We start from the raw sequence: 21,863 nt of genomic DNA, 5'->3' as shown, positions 1-21,863 counted from the left end.
TAGCATAATGGCCTCCAGGTTCATTCATGTTGCTGCACATGGCAAGACTTTGTTCTTTTAATGGCTGAGTAGTCCATTGGGTATATATACTATATCTTCATCCATTCATCTGTTGATGGACACTTAGGTTGCTTCTATACCTTGGCAATTGTAAAAGTGCTGCTGTGTTCATTAAGGTGCATGTATCTTTTTAAATTAGTGCTTTTTTTTTTTTTTTTTTTTTACTTATCCTCAGGATAAGAAGCTAGTTAGCCCTAGTTCTAGGTTTTTGAGAAATCTCCATATTGTTTTCCATAGTGGCTGCACCAATTTACATTCCCACCAACAGCATAAGAGGGTTTCCTTTTCTGGAAGAATATACTTTATTTTCTTTAGAAAGGCTTTATTACATCAAGCAAAGCTTGGCTTTTGTAATTTTTTTTTCCTTAAGACAAGTTCAGTTCAGTCGCTCAGTCGTGTCCGACTCTTTGAGACCCCATGGACTGCAACATACCAGGGTTCCCTGTCCATCAGCAACTCCTGGAGCTTGCTCAAACTCATATCCATCAGATTGGTGATGTCATCCAACCATCTCATCCTCTTCTCCCCCTGCTTTCAATCTTGCCCAGCATCAGGGTCTTTCCCAATGTGTCAGTTCTTCACATCAGGTGGCCAAAGTACTGGAGTTTCAACTTCAGCATCAGTCCTTCCAGTGAATATTCAGGACTGATTTCCTTTAGGATTGACTGGTTTGATGTCCTTGCAGTCCAAGGGACTCTCAAGAATCTTCTCCAACACCTCAGTTCAAAAGCATCAATTTTTGGTGCTCAGGTTTCTTTATAGTCCAACTCTCACATCCATACATGACTACTGGAAAAACCACAGCTTTGACTAGACGGACCTTTGTTGGCAGAGTAATGTCTCTGCTTTTTAATATGCTGTCTATGTTGGTCATAGCTTTTCTTCCAAGGAGCAAGCAACTTTTAATTTCATGGCTGTAGTCACCATCTGCAGTGACTTTGGAGCCCCCTAAAATAAATTCTCTCACTGTTTCCATTGTTTCCCCATCCATTTGCCATGAAGTGATGGGACCGGATGCCATGATATGTTTTCTGAATGTTGAGCTTTAGGCCAACTTTCACTCTCCTCTTTCACTTTCAAGAGGCTCTTTAGTTCTTTGCTTTCTGCCATAAGGGTGGTGTCATCTGCATATTTGAGGTTACTGATGTTTCTTGCAGCAATCTTGATTCCAGCTTATTCTTCTTCCAGCCCAGCATTTTGCATAATGTGCTCTGCATATAAATTAAATAAGCAGGGTGACAATATACGACTTTGATGTATTCCTCTCCTGATTTGGAACCAGTCTGTTGTTCCATGTCCAGTTCTAACTATTGCTTCTTGACTTGCATACAGATTTCTCAGGAGGCAGGTAAGGTGGTCTGGTATTCCCGTCTCTAAGAATTTTCCACAGTCTGTTGTGATCCACACAGTCAAAAGCTTTGGTGGAGTCAATAAAGCAGAAGTAGCCACTGGACCACCAGGGGAGTCCCTCTTAAGATGAACAGGTACACAATAAGGAAAAGCAGCTCTGGGGGAGATCCGAGTGAGTCTACTCAAAGGAGCACTCAATAGAAGACAAAGGTTTAGGCAGATGGGATGGCTTCTCATCTCACCATCCCACCCGCCTCCCATATCCTAGTGATAATGCCTGACATTTGCTCACTCTGCCAGGCTGTGTGCTGTGAACTATACATGCTTCATTAACTTGTTTAATCTTCATAGCCACCCAATGAAGTAGCTCCTATTATCCTTGTTTATAGAAACTGAAAATTAGATAAAAACAACTTGCCCAAGTTCACCTAACTACTAATTAGCAAGACAGAGTTTTGGAAATCCAAGTCTGCCTATATCCCAAGAGTTTCAGTGCATTGCTGTATTCCTTCTGTACTAAATTAAGAAGAAAGACTCTGCTTTCTTGGATGAGTTTAAATTTCTTTTTGTTCATGTGACATAAAAATTAAGGAATCAGGGCTGTCCTTGGTTGCCCAGAGGCTAAAACTCTGTGCTCCCAATGCAGGAGACCTGGGTGCAATCCCTGGTCAGGGAACTAGATCCCATGTGCTGCAACTAAAGCTTCTACATGCCACAACTAAAACCTGGAGCAGACAAATATTAAAAAAAAAAAATTAAGGAAACAATCTGGATGTCAGCGGACCATTCTGAATCTCAACAAGAATAATATATCTGGAATTAACTATTATAGCTGGCAGCAACCTTTGCTCTTCCTTGGAGCAGGGTGAACAGGTCATCTTGGTTTTAGCACTGCAAGTCCTGCATCAGGAAACTCCTTCAGTACTGGGAAATCTGGGATGGCTGGTCACCCTGCCTAGGAGTGTTGCATTTTCTATCCATCCTGCCTTTGATCCTCTCAGGAAACATTTGGCATCCAATGAGGACTGACCTTGATGCATGCACAAGCCTCTCTGGTGGGGTCCACAGCTGATACGTTGTAAAATACTTTGCATAATGCCTGGGATATAGCCTGTTCAACAAATGCTATATTTAAGGGAGAGCCGAGAGGATATTCAGTTTTAACATCATGAAAGGAGAATGTGTTAGTGGGAAGCAGATTTTGAGTATTCTGTGCATGTTTGCCTTCATGACTTCTACTTATGAAAACCGTGAGGACTTCCCTGATGGTACAGTGGATAAGAATCTGCCTTGCAATGCCGGGGACACAAGTCCAATCCATAGTCTGGGAATGACCCCACATGCCTTGGGGCAACTAAAGCCCATGAGGCCCAACTGCTGAGTCTGAGCTGAAAAGCCTGTGCTCTGCAGCAAGAGGAGCCACAGCAATGAGAAACCCAAACACCACAGAGAAGAGTAGCCTCCACTCACTGCAACTAGAGAATGTCTGTGTGTAGCAATGAAGACCCAGCACAACCACAATAAATTAATTAAAAAGCAAACAATATAATAAAACTGTGATAGCAGAGCAGTTGTGGAAGCAACTAGGAAGGATATGAGTGAAAGTCACAGCCAAAGCTGGATGAATGCAGTTAGAACCGTGTAACCAGGGCGGCGACAAGCTGACAGCACCCGCTAGTAGAAGTCAGTTAGTCCAACTCAGGGCACTTGAAGCGAGTTGGGAACTGCCAAGCTACAAGAAAGCAAAAGATGCAAAGTAAGAGACATGAGAAGCATCAGCTTCAGGAAATGCCAGCTTCCTCTTGAGGCAATTTTTTTTTGCAAAGAATTCATTTCCAGAGGAAATACAACCAAAACAAACATTCCTAAGGCCCTCAAGACTTGGTTTCATGAATTATACCAGCATTAGGTGATAAAACAGCCTGACCTCTCTCCCTGGCAGCCTAACCTGGTCTCCACTGCCCACATTGTTACCATTCTTGGCCAGGGGTGCTGTTGACTTCCACTTCAGGCTAACTTCCTACTAACTGGAATCTTCAGAGAAGTAGGAATCACTGCTGTCTAAAAGAACTGGGAGGAAGATCTACCTGGACTCTAGTCCTGGCTCTTTAAAAACTGTGGCCTTAGTTAAGTCTGGATCTTAGACAAAGTGAATCGGGGATGGACTAAATTTTCTCTCCTGTCATTTCATGCCTGACTCTGTGACATCTTTTGGTAAGGAATGAGGGTGGGCGAGATAACACAACTTTTGTGAGCCACTTGAGAAGAAGGGGCTGTATCTTTGTAGCCTTAGTAGATAAATACACTGTTGGTCAGTAACCATTTATGAGATTCATGGAGGGGAATGGCTTGGAATTCAAAAGACCCAGATTTGACTGCAATTATTGGTGGTACCAACTTTCAGTAACTGAGCAAATCTTGTTCAGAGCATCTTAGTATCTCTAGATGCAAAAAAGCTGGAGTGAGATTTACAACAACCTTATGCCTCTCCAGAATTAATGAATGGTTATGAGCAAACATATTGTGCAGGAAAGAAAGCTATGTGTTTTCAATATCTTGGGTTATCCCAGTTAACTGAAATTTGCTTCCTAGGCAGATATAGGATAAATGTATACTGCTTGCCCCAATTTTAGACAAAAGACTACCCAGAATAGGCTGTGAATCTTTCACCTGCTTCACTTTTTGATGAGATTGTGCAGAAGCTTTAGTGTAGGACAATGATTCTCTCTGGCTAACACAGTAATCAAACAAGGCTTGCTGCTTCCTTCAGCAGAAACAAATCAGTTTAAGAACCCACTTGGGAATTCACTGTTTCCTCTCTACGGACCAGGTTCAATGCTGGTCTCATTCCAGCAGCTGAAATCAAGCAGAAATCCTTAGAGAACTGGGTCAAAAAGCTACATTCATTTTCAGCTGATTAAAAAAATATAAAAGTACAACCCACATACCTAATGTGCTATTTTAAAAATCTTTCCTTTATTCCTTGGTTAGTAAAAAATTAATTCATATTATTGCTCATCATTTTTTTGAAAAAAAATGTATATAAAAATGATTCACTTAAATATATTTAACCATTTAGAATTAGAAATTAAGTAATTTCCTTCCCCCTCTTACTCAGGATATTAGTGAGATCCCTAGGTTAGCACTCTGGAGGTCATTCTGGTTTACATATTTCCTGGGCTGTTTCTTCTGCCTAATGAGATTTTTAAAAAGCAGTTTTCCTATCAAAAGAAACTGCAAGTCCATTTTATGGGGTAAATCTCATTAGCCTGAAGATTTTAACTCCTGAGCTCTGAAACCTGCTGGGTTCAGAGATGGTCCTGCAGAGAGATGTTGCTTTGCCGCCCTCTGCAGGCTACAGTTGGTAAGCCTCGGTCCGATAGAGGAAGCCAGGATGAATCCTTAGGTATCTGAAAAGAAATCAAACAAGTTAATGCCAAAATAAGTCGACAGTGGGGAAGAGGAAATGGCTGTGTACATCAGTCCCCCATTCAAAAAACCACAGAATTTAGGGCATGTCACCTCTGTAAGGTGAAAACAGGATGTAAAACACTGTACTGCTTGATTCAACTTTTGTAAGAAAAGATTGATTCAGTTACACCAGAATGTTAAATTTTGGTTATCTTGATGGTGAGATTATGGGTAATTTGTATGAAAATCCTTTTTACTTATCTGTATCACCTGCACTTTCCATAATGTTTTATTCTAGTCATAAGAGACTAGTTAAAAGTGATTGTGGGCTTCCCTGGTGGGTCAGATGGTAAAGAATCTGCCTGCAATGTGAGATGCCTGGGATCGATCTCGGGGTCGGGAAGATCCTTGGAGAAGGGAATGGCTGCCCACTCTAGTATTCTTTCCTGGAGAATTCCATGGACAAAGGAGCCTGATGAGCTACAGTCCATGGGATCACAAAGAGTTGGACACAACTGAATGACTAACACTTTCAAAAGTGATTGTGCCAAGGGGACTTCTTGGGGGCTAGCAGTGTTCTGTTCCTTGATCTTGATGCTCTACATCTTCATTAAAAGTTTTTAAAAAGTAGTGTACGGGAACTCTCACACATAGCTGGTGGGGAAGCAGCCACTTGAGAAAACACTTTGATAGTTTCTTACTATCAAAGAACTAAAAACTAAACATATTCTTATCATGTGATCCAGCGATCTCATTCCTTGGTATTTGCCCAAATGAGATGAAAACTTACATCCACAGAAAACCTCCACTTTATTCATAATTGCCAAAAAGTTGGAAGCAACCAAGATTCCTTCAGTAAATAAACAACAAATAGTGTGTGAGTAAACAGGGGGAAGGGATGTATGGGAACCTCCTGTACTTTCTGCTCAATTCTGCCGTGAACCTCAAAAAATAAAATCCGTTTTTTAAAAAAGTGGCTTTACTCCCCTGGGAATATATGAAAAACTATTGAATTGTATGCAGTAAATGAGTGAACTGTATGATATATGAATTATATCTCAAAGCTGGAAAAAAACTTTTTTTTTAAGTGGTTGTACTCATAGGTGATATAGAGGTAAAGTACTAACACCAGCTACAATATGGGTGAATCTTGAGAACATTATACTAAGAGAAGACAGACACAAAAGGCTACCTACTGTATGAAGTGTCCAGGACAGGCAAAAACAGAAGATTAGTTGTTGTCAGGACCAGGGGGGTGGGAAATGGGGAATCACTGCTAATGGGTTTTTTCCTGGGATGATGAGAATGTTCTAGAAGTAGTGGTGATTCATGTGTAAACTTTGTGAGTATACTAAGAACACATTAATTATATACTTTTAAAGTATACTTTTTAAAGGATGAACTTTATGGTATGGGAATCATATCTTAATAAAGCTGTTATTTTTGGTAATGGGGGAAAAAGGCAATGGCAGATTTTGGAACATTGTCTTAAATAGCTATGTGCCTAGAATTCAAAAATCATAGTCTTTCCAACAATATCACTTAACGTACATAAAAACATTAAGAATGGTTTCATTTAAGAAACCATTTCACTTAACCGTTAAGAAACCATTTCACTTAAGTTTCAGTTAAGAATGGCCATACCAAGACTTCCTTGTTGGTTCACTGGTTAAAAATCCGTCTACCAATGCAGGGAACAGGGGTTCAATCCCTGGTCCTGGAAGATTCCACGTGGTGAAGGGCAACTAAGCCCGTGCCACAACTAGTGAACCCCTCCCGCCTAGAGGTAACAAGAGAACACAACACAATGAGAAGCCCCTGCACCCCAATGAAGAGTAGCTCCCACTGGCGACAGCCCAGAGAAAGCCCCTGCAGCACAGCTAAAAACAAATACTAATTAAAAGTGGCCATCCTTTTTTTTTTTTATCACGCCCCTCAGCATGTGGGATCTGAGTTCCCTGACCAGGTATGGAACCAGGCCCCCTGCAGTGGAAGCGTGGTATTGGACTTGAGCAGGAACTGGAATCTGGTATCTAAGGTTTTTTACCCTTAGCAGCAGAATTCAAGTGAAAGCCCCAGTTTCCAGCTCCAGAGCATCAGGCTGTGGTCAGCGTGGGTCTATTAAAGGCAGCAACTCTCCACAACGAGAATCCAGTTTCAGAGATGCCAGGTCATCGGACCGCGTGGGCCCAATGTTCAGTATCGCGATGGGCAGCTTCTTCTCCCGGGCGGTGAGGATGAACCTGTAACCCGAGTACACCTGTCGGGGTAGAAGTGGCAGGTGAGAGCTCTTTAGATGCAGAAAGAGCTAGATCAAATAGGGAGCCACTCCAGGGCTCCCCAGGTGGCTCAGTGGTAAAGAATCTGCCTGCCAGTTCAGGAGACATGGGTTTGATCCCCAGGAAGAGGAAATGGCAACCAATTCCAATACACTTGCCTGGGAAATGCCAGGCACAGAGCAGCCTGGCGGGCTACAGTCTGTGGGGTCAGAAAGAATCAGACACGACTTAGTGACTAAACCACCACCACCACCACCAGGGCCTCCCAGCCTACAGTCAGTTACCAGTAACAACAAGCCAGTTACCTGCAAGGAAGATCCCACCACTAGGAGGGAGTCGGCTTCATTCACCCTCTTGTGCACAAAATCAACCTTGTCAGGCTTCACTGTGTCCCCAAAGAAGACGACGTCTGGTTTCAGGGGGCCCCCACATCGAGAGCAGGATGGGACCTGGAAGCTCTGTACCTCCTCCTCGGTGAGAAAGACATCGCCGTCGGGAGCCAGGCCGTGGGCCTCGGCACTCCAGGTGGGGTTCAGGACTTGGAACCGTTCCTGCAGTGCCCCACGAGGAGTCTGCTCCCCACAATCCAAGCAGAGGACCCTGAAACCACAGAGGAGGCCGACTGTCCTGGGGGAGGCACAAAGCTGCCGGAGACCTTTCCTCCCAGCCATCTCCAGCTCCTCCATCACGATGGCTTTCTCTCCCTGATACCCCCGTTTCCCCTCATTTTATTAATACCTTGTCATGACCTCTTTAGCTATCACCTCCCTTCCAGTGCCTGCCAGCCTTCTAGAACAATATGCATTTGTTTCCTCACCACCCACTCCCTGCTTAAATCTGCTGCAGCTCACTTTTATCCTTAACATGACTACAAAGACTTTACCAGATTTCCTTTGTCCCAAAACCAGGGTTTTCCACCCCCTCCATCTTCTGCTCTAATCATTTGCTGTAATAATCGCTGCCCATGAAAACACTTTCCCAGGAGTTCCCTGGTGGCCTAGTGGTTATGATTCCAGGCTTTCACTGCCAGGTCCCAGCTTTGTTTTAAAATATTTAAGAAGATGGGACTTCCCTGGCGACCCAGTGCTTAAGACCCCCCACTCCCAATGCAAGGGGCACAGGTTTGATCCCTGGTTGGGGAGTTAAGATCCTGCATGCCACACAGTGAGGCCAAAGTGGGGAAAAATTTAAGAAGAGATGGAGAGAAAGGATAAAGTAGACTTGATAAAACTCTGAATCTGGGTGATGGTACGTGGGACTCTACTTCTGTGGATTTAAAAAATTTTCACCACAGAAAAAAACTTAATGAACTCATAGCCATCCCCAGCTCATTCCCTGACACCACCTTAGTCTAAGTCTTTCTGGCTGACCTCCCTGAGCCACTCTTCCTAATCTTGTCCATCCTTCCTCACATGCCATTTTTATCATATTGCTTTCTTGTTCAGAAACCACCAACAGCCCCCTTTGGTCTCTCACAACAGATCCAAATCAGCACTGCAAGATTTTCAAATGCATCCAGGATTTGGGTCTAGCCTTCCCAGACAAGCTGATTTCATACTAGTCTCCAAGGAGACCAGTCCAACAGTCTACAAAAGTTCCCTTCATATGGAAAGCCCTCCTTCCCCGCCTTTGTCAAGTCAAACCTGAGCTATTCTCCAGCCCCACCTCACCTATAAAAGCTTTCTTGATTACTCCAGTCTTCACTGTTTCTCTGAACCTGTAAAACATGTCTATCAAGGACCACATAAAATAACAGTCATGTGTGGAGTTATTTGTCATTAAACCTGGTATTTTCTGGTCCCCCCAACAAACAGATTACCAAATTCTCACATATTATATTTTGGTATTATTATTATTATATATATATATAAAATGCAGACCACATTTTATATTTTGGTTTTGACCCCTCCACACCAGCAAGGAGCACACCGGTACACACCACACGTTGCAGGCACCCAATAAAGAGTTTACAAATGGTGGACTGATTTCAGTTTGCAGAGAACTGTTTCCCAGGCTTAAAGATAAGGAAATGGGCTCCCCTTAGCTGCAAGTTACGACCAGGGCTACGTATGTTCATTTCATCAGTCTTTACTGGGTCCTGGCTATCCTGTGATCTATGTGTCTAGGCACTGGGGACCCAGCCGTTTGTAGCACGTGCTGTTGGTGGTCTGCTCACAGTTCCCTGGGAACACTCAGAGGCTACCTGCATCCAGATCTCTTATAAGTGGCTTCCTAATTCTCTGGCCATAGAAGCTTTCCTGCAGGAGCAGAGTCAGCATTAGGGAGTTAATTCTCCCAGAGTCCCCCTCCACCAATGAAGGACGGGAGATGACGGATAAACGCCCCAGGTCCCTTGATTTTCAGTGAGATGATTCTGAAACTGCTGTACAGTCAGAGGGCCCCTGACAGGCTTGAGCCCCAGCTGTCCCAAGCAATAACCCATTCATTAGCATAACCTTTCCCTAGCTCTCCTATCTTCCAGGTTTCACATCCCATTCCCTCACTGAATTTGCTAGGATTAACTCCAGAGTAAACAACTTCCTCCTGAGTCATTTCCTCATGGTCTAGAGAAGACAGCAGTGATCAGTATGGCCAGGGTCCCTGCTCTGACGGAGCACACATTTCTACATTCACTGTTTTAGGTTTTTCGTTACCTGTGCATGCATCCGTGCAGTTCTGTTAGGCGCTGACTCCCCGCCTTGGTATGCAAGGCATCCACGTTTTGGGTCACCAACCAGTGCAGCTTTCCAAGTCTCTCCCAGTTGCTCAGAGCCCAGTGTGCAGGGTTAGGCTGGTGGGAGGAGAACTGAGGCCAGCCCACAAAGTTTCTAGCCCAGTACCGCTGGCGGACGGGAGCGCTCCGTACAAAATCCCCATGCTGGATAGGCCTCCGGTCTGTGCGGGCATAAAGTCCCACCTTTTCTGACCTGTAGTCTGGGATCCCTGACTCAGTGGAGATTCCTGCCCCGGTCATTACTAGGAGCCTCTTGGAAAGGGTGATGAAGCGTTGTAACTCTTTGACCTTCTCAGTGTCCAGAGGAGGACTTGGTGGCACAAATAACCCAGTGGATCTGAGTGAGCACTGCTGGCTGAAGTTCGCCCTCCAGCGGACTTTTGCTGTCCTTTTGAAAGTTAACCCAAAGCTCATCCTCATGCTAGAGAGAAAAAAAGCATCACAGGAGAAACTTTATATTTTTTTTTTTTTTTTTTTAAAAAATTACTTGTTTTTTATCTTTTTTTTTTTTTTTTTGCCACATGGTGCATCCCATAGAATGCAGAGACCTTCCCTGAGACCAGGGATCGAACCGGTGCCCCTGCACTGGAAGCTCAGAGTCTTAACCACTAGACCACCGGGGAAGTTCAGAAACTGGGTTTTAAAAATCAAGATAACCAAGAGAAGGGGGGGAGGGCAAGACGGGAGAGGGGATTAAGAGGTACGAACTATTGATCTATAAAATAAATAAGCTATAAGGATATATAGTACAACACGAATATAGCCAATATTCTATAATAACTATAAATGGAATATAACCTTTAAACATTATGAATCACTATGTTGTACAACTGAAACTTTCAACTAAATGTTAAAAAAAAAGGTTTTTCTAAATATTTATATGGCAGCACCAGGTCTTAGTTGCAGCACGTGGGATCATTCAGTTGTGGCATGTGGGATCTAGTTCCCTGACTAGGAATCGAACCTGAGCCCCCTGCATTGGGAACACGGAGTTTTAGCCACTAGACCACCAAGGAAGTCCCTAAAATTTTTAATTTAATTAAAAAATACACAAAACAGATGAGTGAATAATCAACAGGTGGAGTATATAAATAGCACAAGATTAACCAAGAGCTGTTCATTGTTGAGGATCTGTGTTAGATCCAAGGATGGGGGTTCGTTACCTATCTCCACAATAACAAATACAATTTTTAACGGTAATTTCTTAGAGGAATGTTTGGATTGCAGATGCCCTAGTGTGCCCTGGACAGTGGAAGTACAGAAATGCTGAAAGTCATGAAAATGCCAAGAGCCAAGTAAAATGTTTATACCCATATTTTATAAGCCCAGAGATGTGATCAGAAAAATCAGAAAGGACTTCTCTGGTGGTCTAGTAGTTAAGACTCCCTGTTTCCAATGTAGGGAAACTGCAACAACTACTCCCCATTAAACTGCAACATTCTGAGCCCACATGCTCTGGAGCTCAAGGGTCGCATGGCAAGGAAGATCCCATGTGACACAACTAAGACCCAACACAGCCAAATAAATAATTTTTTTTTAATGAGAAGAAAGAAGAATGGAGAAGTTTGAAGAGAAGCTAAAATATGGAATATTTTGCCTTAATGGTAGACAAAATTCCAATATCTGGATGATATTAGCAATCATATAGTATTTGGAGAAAACATATTTGAAACAAACAGACATAGTGAACAAGGGCAGGTAACTTAAAACGTATAGCTCCCTCATGTTGCCCTTGACCTAGACAAAAATGACAGCAAGAGCACATGATTATCAACAGTACAGCAGTAAACAAGGGCTAAGTTCAGCCTAAACTCACATAGACAAACCTTAACTCTAGGCAAGAAACTAAAAGAAAAGTGTGGGTAACATCCTTATTTAGTGCCCTTCTCCAGGGGTTTTTCCTGATCTAGGGAAGCCCAAACCCAGGTGGCATTAGTGGTAAAGAACCCGCCTGCCCATGCAGGAGACCCAAGAGATGCAGGTTCGATCCCTGGGTCAGGAAGATGTCCTGGAAAAGGAAATGGCAACCCACTCCAGTATGCTTGGCTGGGAAATCCCATTGTCAGAGGAGCCTAGAGGGCTACAGTCCAGGGGGTCACAAAGAGTCAGACATGACAGAGCAACTAAACAACAACAACCTTGTTCACAAAATAAAATGTATAGTTTTATTTCATGATAGCTCAAGCCTATCTTGTCTTCCTGGTCTCCTAAGAGCCATACCTCTCCTATACTCTGACCATCAGATAGGAGTTAATTATGAGTGGCAAATCTGCCAAGGCTTTCTGCATCCAAGGGAAACTGTATATTTTGGTTTCCTGAAAAAAAAGAAAAAGAAAAAAAAGAGGAAGAAGGCCTCTAAAAAATGAAATCTATTTTAAAAAGGAGGGAGGTAAAATGATAAAGCAGAATTCTAACATAAGAACTATTCTGTCTCTCCAAGTAACACCTGGCTGGTCAGAACTGAATTCTTATAAACTTCAAAAAGTGAGTGGTTGGGATTTCCCTGGTGGTCTAGTAGTTAAAAATCTGCCTTCCAATGCAGGTGATGGGGGTTTGATCCCTGGGTCAGGAAGATCCCCTAGGGAAAGAAATGGCAACCCACTCCAGTATTCTTGCCTGGGAATCCCCTGGAGAGAGGCAACTGGTGGGCTACAGAGCATGGGGTCACAAAAAGTTGGACACGACTGAGCGACTAACGCTTTCAACACTTTCTGGGAACTGAGATTCTGCGTGCCGCAACGAAGACCCGACACAGACAAAAATTAAAAAAAATTTAAGTCCTTTAATAGCTCATTGTTAACCTATCTATGACTCCATCTAAAGATGTCTGTATCAGAGGAACACATTTATATTTTTAGTTAAAACCATCCCTCGGGGGACTGTGTGTCCCAAAAACCTACTTCCCACTTTATAAATTAAAATTATCTTATTTCTTCATAAACTAAAGAGGCATATTTGAGTTCCAGTTTAGGTGATGAAACTGTTGCTCAGACTTTTCAGGATTTTATTAATGTAGTTAAGCACTCGCCTACCTTTTATTCTATTTCCCCCATATTCTATTAGTTTACCCTCAATTGCAAATACAGATGCTTGGACACAGTGAAGAGTCATGAGACATGACAAGACAGTCTTCCTCAGATTTTCTAGCTGTAAAAAAAACAAGGCCTTGACATAGATTTTAATAAAATGTAGACATTCTCCAGTGACACTCACCCCATACGTAAACATTATTTTATATTGGGCTTTCCAGAGCTGGGATCAGGACCCTGACTTTCCAGAGTAACACGTGAACAGCTAGACAAATACAGGTTCCCGATTCCTGAGACCAAAGGTCTCGGGAAACCCCGGTGAAAACATGCTCTACTGGAACAACTGCTCTCTCCCAGGTCCCACCAAAGGGCAAAGAAGAGAAATGGAATCACAATTTCTAGAAACCTGCAGCCCGCACAGAACACACTTACCTTCCACAGCTTAAGGGACACTTTACACCCAACAGGGACAGACCGGCTATATTTGCATTTTGGGAAATGTAGTTCATGAAGCAGAAATGATGCAAGAAAACTACAAAACCCACAGTCCTTTGGGGTTCACAGCTGTGGGACCCAGATTGTCCAGTAAGGCCCCCTGTTGGCCTTCTCTAGTCAGAGGTTTCAAACCCAGGTATGCGATGTGCAGCTGTCTCCTAAGCCATCGTGTTTTCGAGAGAGAAGCGGTTAGTTTAGATGCCAGTGTCCTGAGTGCAAAATAATACATTCAAGGACTTCCCTGATGGTCCAGTGGCTGAGACTCAGTGCTCCCAAAGCAGGGGCCCCAGTCAATCCATGGTCAGGGAACTAGATCACACATGCCTCTCTCGTGCCACAGCGAAGAACCAGCATAGCCAGATAAATAAATTAAAAAAAAAAATAGTACATCCTGTCAATTACAAATTGGCACTTGCAAATTCGTAATTGCAAAGAGCTGCAAAGAGCATTTGCCAGCGATTGAACAAAAAAAGGAGATTGAATCCTGTGCTGCTGCAGCTATTGACCCTTAACATCCCCTAAGGGACTTCAGGGTGGAGTGAGGCACTCTGCTCCAGGGAACCTGGTGGGACAGGTCTTTAGATAGTTAGATATTTTCAGGAACTGATTTCATGACCCCAGTTTTTGCCATTTCTTCCTATCTAGAAAATCACTAAATCCCTTCATGGTGACATCATTAACAGAACACCTTTTGTAAGCTCCCCTTTCACCAGAATCTTACATACTGCCCTTCCCTCACTACCTCTCTGGAGCAGTCTCTCAGAGCTACCGGAGGTGCTGTCCACCAGGCTGCAGTCCTCATTTTACCCCAAATAAAACTTAACTCACAACTCTCACGTTGTACATCATTTTTAGTTGACAATCCAAATGGAATTCACTCTCTCATTAGAAGCTTCAGCAATGGATCTAGGTTTGACTTATCCTCAACTTCAGTGTTTACAATCCTTCCCACGCATCGAAACGGAATCAGGTTCCCATCATGCAGTAAGTTGTGAAGGAATTCATTCACAAATGTCTGGGAAACCGATTACAGTTGAAAGGAACAATTAAAGTGAAATATAATATACAGGGACTAATATGATTACACATGTGGCTTCTCCAATTTTATTTCTCATCTTATGTTTTTATTAAATTAACCAACACAATGCCTGAGTCTTACTTCCAAAAATTCTGATTTAACTGGTCTGGGGAGACACTTGGGCACCAAGCCGTTTTACAAACTTCACAGTTGTTTCTAACAGGCAGCCAGTGAGAACCACTGATCTGTAGCACTGCCTGGATAAGACATCAGTTTGTGCTTTAGAACACATCAAAACAGCTAGCACTGACCTTGAAGACTACTCTAAGGAATCACTTCCCCCATTTTAAAATGAAGTGAGGGAAATTCTCGGATGGTCCAGTGGTCAGTACTCAGAGTTTTCACTGCTGATGGTGCATGTTCAATCCCTGGTCAGGGAACTAAGATCCCTCAAGCCACCGGACACCGCCAAGTGAAACGCAACAACAACAACAACAACAACAACAACAACAACAACTGAGGCCCAGAGAAGTAGTATGAAAGCTGGAGTCAGTTTACTCTCATTGAATGCATAGAGGTAAATATTGGTAAAGTAAGTTCAGTAGTTTTGAAGCAGGAGGTAGATGCCCCCACTCATCCACAAGGAAAGCAATTTGAGTTTATTTCCTGTAGACAGAAACTCCAAAATATCAATAGCAGTACAACCAAGAGAAGAGGCTTGGTCCTGCCCAGATGAAAATAAGAGACCACATATTTCTCATCCTTCAAGTCAAGGAAACCTTGACTTCCAGACCAGAAAACTCCTTGGAGGTCAAAAGAGGAATGATACTAAATTTACCCATAAGCTTTTTTGGTGAAATCCATCCTGACAGAGATTCATGTGCACACATTGGAAGATAGTGAGAAGCACCGAATAGGGACTCAGAACCAGGCAAATTGAAATGACTGGCCTGGGACTTCCCTGGTGGTCCAGTGGCTAAGACTCCATGCCCTCAAAGCAGGAGGCCAGAGTTCGATCCCTGGTCAGGGAACTGGACTCCATATACTGCAACCAATAAGTTGCATGCCACAACTAAAGAACCTGCATCCACAATGAAGACCTGTTGTAGTCAAATAAATAAATAAATAAATAAATGACTGGCCAAAAGAAACCCAGAAGAAATGCCCCATATAAGTGATTCAAGCTACCATGAGGCTGCAACTCTGAGTCCGCCTGTGTGTCTATCTACATGTACAGTACTCTTTTTCCTCCTAACAAACATTTTACTTGTCTCACTACTTTTTGTCGTTGTGGGAATTCTTTTTTTGCAAAGCCAGGGCCTTGTCACTCATCACTGGTCTAGTAGTTAGGATTCAGCTCTCTCTCTGCAAGACCCAACCTCAATCTCAGGCTGGGAACGGAAACCCTGCTTCAAGCCACTGCAGGTCGAGGCTATCAGAGATCACTTTGGGAGCAGTACCTCCAGTCACACCTCAAATAGGTCTCTGGGCTGGGAGAATCACCTGACATGAATATTTTGTGCCTTAGTTAACCTGACCACCCTGGCTGAAAGTGAGTGAAAGTCGTTCAGTCATGCCTGACTCTGCCACCCCATGAATATACAGTGCATGGAATTCTTCAGGCCAGAATACTGGAGTGGGAAGCTGTTCCCTCCTCCAAGGGATCTTCCCTTGGAGGGATCGAACCCAGGTCTCCCGCACTGCAGGTAGATTCTTTACCAGCTGAGACACAGGGAAGCCACAGGAAATCCCGGCTGAAAAAAAAAAAAAAAAAGGATCAAAATGTAGACTGGAAACTAAGGCAAAAAATTATAATCCAGAATATTTTCTGCACCAAAGAGCGTTTGATCAAAACCTATAGAAATGTCAAAACATGACATTACCCCCATCTCAGGCCAATATTATCATGGAAAACTTCATATCCACATTATTTCCCCAGTTCTCCTAGGGGAATAAGCATCATTAAGAGACTGGCCAGGAACACAAGATTATTGTGCCTTTAGGCCTCAAAGAATCTCATGTTCTGGGGAGAAGTTAGCTGAGTTTTCCAGCTTTCTTAGTGCTGGGAAGTCATCTGTGGAGGGTGAAGTCATCCAAGACAGCTGGTGAAATACAATTTCCCTTGGTAGCTACTGACAGGGTGTAATGAGCCACCCAATCGAGACATTCTCAAGGGCTGAGAAATTCCTTGGATGATGCTAGTCTTTTCATTTCTCACAAATCCACTGCACCAGGCATTAATGACAAAGTCCTCTAAATCACACTGTTAGTCTTTTCTTTTTCTCTCTGCTGTTTTTTCCTACCCTGGCTGTGGGGGTGGTGGGGGGGGGGAAGTTAACTAGACATCAGCATCAAACAGGCCTTTTTTAGAAAAAATTTTGGCTGCAGTGGGTCTTTGTTGCTGTGCGCTGGCTTTCTCTGGTTGCAGAGACTGGGGGCTACTCTGTAGTTGCAGCGCACAGGCTTCTGACTGCGGTCGGTCATTTCCCTTGTTGAGGAGCCAGGGATCTGCAGCGTGGGCTCAGCAGTGTCGCACAGGTTTAGTTACCCTGCAGCATGTGGGGTCTTTCTCAACCAGGGATGGAACATGTGTCCCCTGCATTGGTAGGCGCATTCTTAACCACTGGACCACCAGGAAAATCCCTTTTATGTCATTTTTACATCTAGTTGATGACTACATGAATATTCAGTAAGCAATACACTGAACATTTTGTGTTTGAAGTTTTTCATAATGAAATGTTAGGGGAAATATAATTTTCTCAGAGACTACCGTTTTCATCTTAGTGAGTAGCAAAAACCAACAGTCGTTTGGAAAATATAGTTCAGAGCTGAAACAAGTCCAGATAAAGATTTCTAGTAGCCTTCACAATGAGAGCGACTGTTACTTCAAACTCACAAACGGTGGGCATTTCTGTGGAAATAACCTCTCTCTGCCGAATTAATATGTCCTGTCCAGAGAAAACTTTCTCAGGTTAAATATTAAATTACCATATGATTCAGAAATTCCACTTCTAGATATATACACAAAAGAATTGAAATAAGAACTTAAACTGATACTTGAATGCCAGTGTTCATAGAGACATTTCTCACAATGGAAGGAAGAAACCTCCTGTCAACGAATAAATGGATAACAAAATTCCCTACAGTAGAATATCAGCCATAGAAAGGAATGAAATTCTGAAATATACTACAACATGGAGGAACCTTAAAAACATGCTCTGAGATAAGGTAGATACAACAGGTCAAATAAATGTGTGATTTCCTTATACGAAGTACTTGTGGTGGTTTTATTGCTAAGTTGTGTCCTACTCTGGCGACCCCATGGACTGTAGCCTGCCAGGCTCCTCTGTCAATGAGATTCTTGAGTTACTAAATTTATAGAAAATGGAATAGGGGTTGCCAGGGGTTGTGGGGAGAAGAATAGGGAGTTAGTGTTTAATGGGAACAGTCTGGGATAATGAAAAAGTTCTGGAGGTGTGCAGTGGTGATGGTTGCTACTGAACTGTACACTTAAAAATGGTTCAAATGGCAAATTTTATGTTATGCACACTTTTCTACAATTAAAAACAACAACAATAATCATAATAACCAACACTTTCTCAGAGGATAGTCACACCGTGAATCAGAGCCAAGTGAACAGCACTCTTAACACAGAGCACATTTCTTTTTCTCCCCAGTTCGTAGTCGTGAGTTAAGTTAATTAGCATGTTCCCGCCCACAATGCTTTGCTTCATTCGACACTAAAAACTAAGCGAAATCAAGCAACTGAATCAGCTTATAGCTTTCCGAGAGCTCTTCATATGGTTGTCTAAATTTTATTCATTCAATAATTAAGGGTTTTGCCATGAGCCTCCAACTCACCTTTCTGTAATAGGAACCTTGCTTATTGGGAACGATGAGAAGGGGCGTTACTCGTTAGCTTTGCGCAGTGGCAGTATCGTAGCCAATGAGGTTTATCCGAGGCGCGATTATTGCTAATTGAAAACTTTTCCCAATACCCCGCCGTGACGACTTGAAATATAGTCGGCATTGGCAATTTTTGACAGTCTCTACGGAGACTGAATAATTTGGTTTTAAAAGAAAGTACTATTTTTCCGATTAAAAATAGGGGTCTGAAACCATCTTGTGAAAATAGGTGCTGTTTTCACTTATAGCCGTTAACTTAGCATTTTAAGTTTTTGGTGGATTTTTAAGTAGTTGGCGGATTTGAGATTGCTTGATCAAACGTGGATAAGCAAGTACAGTTTTCTACTCGTGCTGCGTCTAATTTTTTTTCTTTGTAATACCAACGATTGAGATTCTTAATTCGGTTTTTGAAAATGCTTTTTGCCGCCCCCGCATTCTCACCTCCAATTCCTGTTTCTTTGGTGTGCCCTCGCTTTTCCGGTCCTCCTGATGCTGTTTCCTCCTCAGAGTACAAGTCAACTCGCTTCGTCTCTGTGACGTCATGCTAATTTGCATAACATTCCCCAGCATCCCCAGCGAAAGCGCTATTTCCAAAATAATAGTGTTCGACAAGAGACGGCCCAACCACAAGAAGCCCCCCGATGGGCCTTAAATGTAACCATCTGCAGGGAAACAGATTCAATCCATGAATTTGCTGGCGGTCGCTCACCCTCAGTGTAAAGGGCATTGTCATCCGTGGGGGAAGCGGGTGCGTGCTCACGTTCTTCAGCTTTGCGCAGTGGCAGTATCGTAGCCAATGAGGTTTATCCGAGGCGCGATTATTGCTAATTGAAAACTTTTCCCAATACCCCGCCATGACGACTTGAAATATAGTCGGCATTGGCAATTTTTGACAGTCTCTACGGAGACTGAATCTTACTTGTATAAGAAAAGTTTGAAGTTTTCTTTTTTTCTGAATTTATAAGTGTCGTTGTACTCATTCATAGCTGGCTTTAGTAATTTATAGTGTAATTTCTTAACTATATCACTTATTGCGGCTTGTGTAAACCTCGTGTTCGTAGGGTCCGTTGATACCCGGCTATCTCATTTTCTGTCTTTCTTTACTTTGAATTTTGCCTAATGTCACGGTATTTTATAATAAGTCGATTCTTCGTATCAGGTGGCCAACGTTTTGAAGCTTCAGCGTCAGTCCTCCCAATGAATATTCAGGACTGATTTGATTTATTTAGGGTTGATTGGTTGGATCTTCTTGCTGTCCAAGGGACTCTTAAGTCTTTTCTAAAACCACAGTTCAAGCGCATCAGCTTTCTTTATAGTCCTACTCTCACACCCATGTTGACGTGAAAACTCGTGCTTCACGGAGTTTGTTGGTTTCAGTTGCAGCGTTATGTATTTCTAGTCAACGTGATTTAGGGGTACGTGTCTAACTCCAGTATTCTTGCCTGGAAAAATCCATGGACAGTGGAGTCTTGTCGGGCTAAAAGCCCACAAGGGTCGCAAAGAGTTGGACATGACAGCACGCATGCACTTTGTCACACCTGGAAGTCTGGAGGTTTCCCACAGTACTAGGCATGATTTTGGTTGTAATATTGTAGTTATCCCCTGAGAGCACACAGTTGCCAAAAGACCAATTCGGCTCCCATCACCCCTGAAGAGGCAGGGACTCTTAAGAGGGTCACGGATGCGCAGAACCAGACGGAGGTCTGTAAATTTTTCATCCATTTCCTTTTAAAAGGACCAGGAGGTGGTCCAGCGGTTAAGACTCCATACTCCCACCTCGGGCTTCCCTTGTAGCTCAGTCGGTAAAGAATTTGCCTGTAGTGCAGGAGACCCAGATTCGATGCTTGGGTTGGGAAAATGCTCTGGAGAAGGAAATGGCAGCCCACTCCAGTATCCTTGCCTGCACAATCTCATGGACAGAGGAGCCTGGTGGGTTGCAGTCCATGGGGGTCCAAAGAATCGAGCATGACTGAGCGACTAACACTTACTCCCAGTTCAGGGGGCCTGGGTTCAATCTCGGGTCAGGGAACTAGATCTCGCATGCCACAACAAAAATCACATGCCGTAACTAAGGTCTGGTGCAGTCAAATAAATAAATACATATATTTAAAGAAAAAAAAAAAAAAGAAACGAAGAGGAGGTGAATGGACACAATAGACTTGTTCAGGTCCCACTATGGAGTCCCAGGCAGAGCTGCTCTTGGAACCAAGTCTCCTAACTCTTAATAGGGATGCTGGTTTCCACTGTAGTGGCTACAACTAGTTTTGTCCTCTTAGGAAGCCAGGCGTGTCTATGAACAGAAGGCCTCAGGAATCCTACCCCTGGCGTGGCAGATCCTTGACCTGCTTAGGCCCCCACTTATGAATCATTTCTCTGGCCTCTAGCAAAAGGATGCCGCTTAAGCGGGGAGATGGTGGGCCAGCATCTACTGGTTCAAAGCAGCACCAGGTGTGTCGGAGGGGGGAGGAGGAACAAGTGGGGGGGGAACCCCCCAGTGTCATCAGACTCTTCTCTGCTTCAGAGAGCTCAGAGTCTTGAGACAGACCACAAATAAACATATGAACTAGATAATTACAGATTATTTCAATGTTATAAAGAAAATAAACAGGGACATGTGATGGAATCATCCAGGAGACCAGCCAAGATCCAACAGCAACAACTATTGAGCACTGACTTGTGTGGCAGACTCCATGTGAAGCACTTACTTCATATCCCAGACTCCACACAAAGTGCTTAATATGCTTTATTTCACTTAATTCTCACAGAAATCATCTTGCTATTCCTTTTTTCTTTTTTACAAGCAGCACTATTAAGGGATAATTGATATTCAATAAACTGCACATATTTAAAGTGTACAAATTGATGATTTTAAAAAACATGTACACCCATGATACCATTTCTGCAAACCAGCTGGTGAACATATCCGTGACTCCCCAAAGTCTCCTGGTGTTCCTTGGCAATCCATCCCTCCCCAGCATCTCTCCCCACTAGCCCCCTCCTGCTGCTGTCACTATAGATTTGTTTTCATTTCTTAGAATTTTATATGAACAGAATCTACAGTATGTAATTTTTTTTGAGACTGACTGTTTTCTAAAAAAATATGTCCTTGCGGTCCGTCCAGGTTGTTGCCTGTATCACTGGTGCATTCTTTTCCCTTGTTGAATAGTTTTCCATTAATGGAAGTACCAGGGTTTGTTCAACCGTTCACCTGTGGAAGGACACTGGCTTGTTCCAAGTATTTTGCTATCACAAATCAAGCTGCTAAGAGTATTCCTGTACAAGCTTTTGTGTGAGCAAATTTTGGTTTTGGCTGTGACGGGTCTTTGTTGCTGCACTAGGGGCTTTCCCTAGTTTTGGAAAGTGGAGACTGCTCTTTGCTGTGTTGTGCGGTCTTCTCATTTCAATGGCTTCTCTTGTGAAGTACAGGCTCCAGGGCACACAGGCTCAGGAGTTGTGGCTCTCAGGCTTAGTTGCTCCGCAGCCTGTGGAATCTTCCTGGATCAGGGATCAAACCCCAATCCCCTGCCTTGGCAGGCGAATTTTTATCCACTGGACCATCAGGGAAGTCTCTGAGCATAAGT

General features: G+C 43.2%; 1 protein-coding gene and 2 non-coding genes across 11 annotated transcripts; 2 read left to right on the top strand and 1 right to left on the bottom strand.

Annotated features, from left to right (window-relative positions):
* Positions 1 to 343: 343 nt before the first annotated feature.
* On the bottom strand, positions 344 to 18,794 carry SIRT4 (sirtuin 4). 9 transcript variants are annotated; one of them, XR_009596816.1, is made up of 6 exons: positions 18,724 to 18,794; positions 16,096 to 16,130; positions 9,755 to 10,255; positions 7,406 to 7,700; positions 6,869 to 7,081; positions 344 to 4,820 (listed from the first exon to the last, which is right to left on the bottom strand). XR_009596816.1 is itself a non-coding variant. In XM_060400585.1 (5 exons), the coding sequence occupies exons 3-5, from the start codon at positions 10,252 to 10,254 to the stop codon at positions 6,929 to 6,931; spliced, it is 948 nt and encodes a 315-aa protein (XP_060256568.1). In that variant the 5' UTR covers position 10,255; positions 16,096 to 16,130; positions 18,724 to 18,794; the 3' UTR covers positions 344 to 6,928.
* LOC114108902 (U4 spliceosomal RNA) lies at positions 18,294 to 18,434 on the top strand. Its single transcript, XR_003585629.1, has one exon. It is a non-coding gene; the product is annotated as a U4 spliceosomal RNA (small nuclear RNA).
* A 255-nt stretch (positions 18,795 to 19,049) lies between the features above and the next one.
* Positions 19,050 to 19,190, top strand: LOC114108901 (U4 spliceosomal RNA). The gene has a single exon (XR_003585628.1). It is a non-coding gene; the product is annotated as a U4 spliceosomal RNA (small nuclear RNA).
* The last annotated feature ends 2,673 nt before the right edge of the window (positions 19,191 to 21,863 follow it).

This window comes from Ovis aries, chromosome 17, assembly GCF_016772045.2.
Source record: "Ovis aries strain OAR_USU_Benz2616 breed Rambouillet chromosome 17, ARS-UI_Ramb_v3.0, whole genome shotgun sequence".
NCBI lineage: Eukaryota > Metazoa > Chordata > Mammalia > Artiodactyla > Bovidae > Ovis > Ovis aries.
Note: the sequence above shows the minus strand (reverse complement) of the source record. Positions and strands in the feature narration are given on the sequence as shown.

Coding starts and splice junctions, on each gene's coding strand:
- SIRT4 (XM_060400584.1), bottom strand. CDS start 10,254: ATGAGGATGAGCTTTGGGTTAACTTTCAAAAGGACAGCAAAAGTCCGC. Junction 7,701..9,754: donor CTGCACGGATGCATGCACAG/GTAACGAAAAAC, acceptor CTGTGGTTTCAG/GGTCCTCTGCTTGGATTGTG.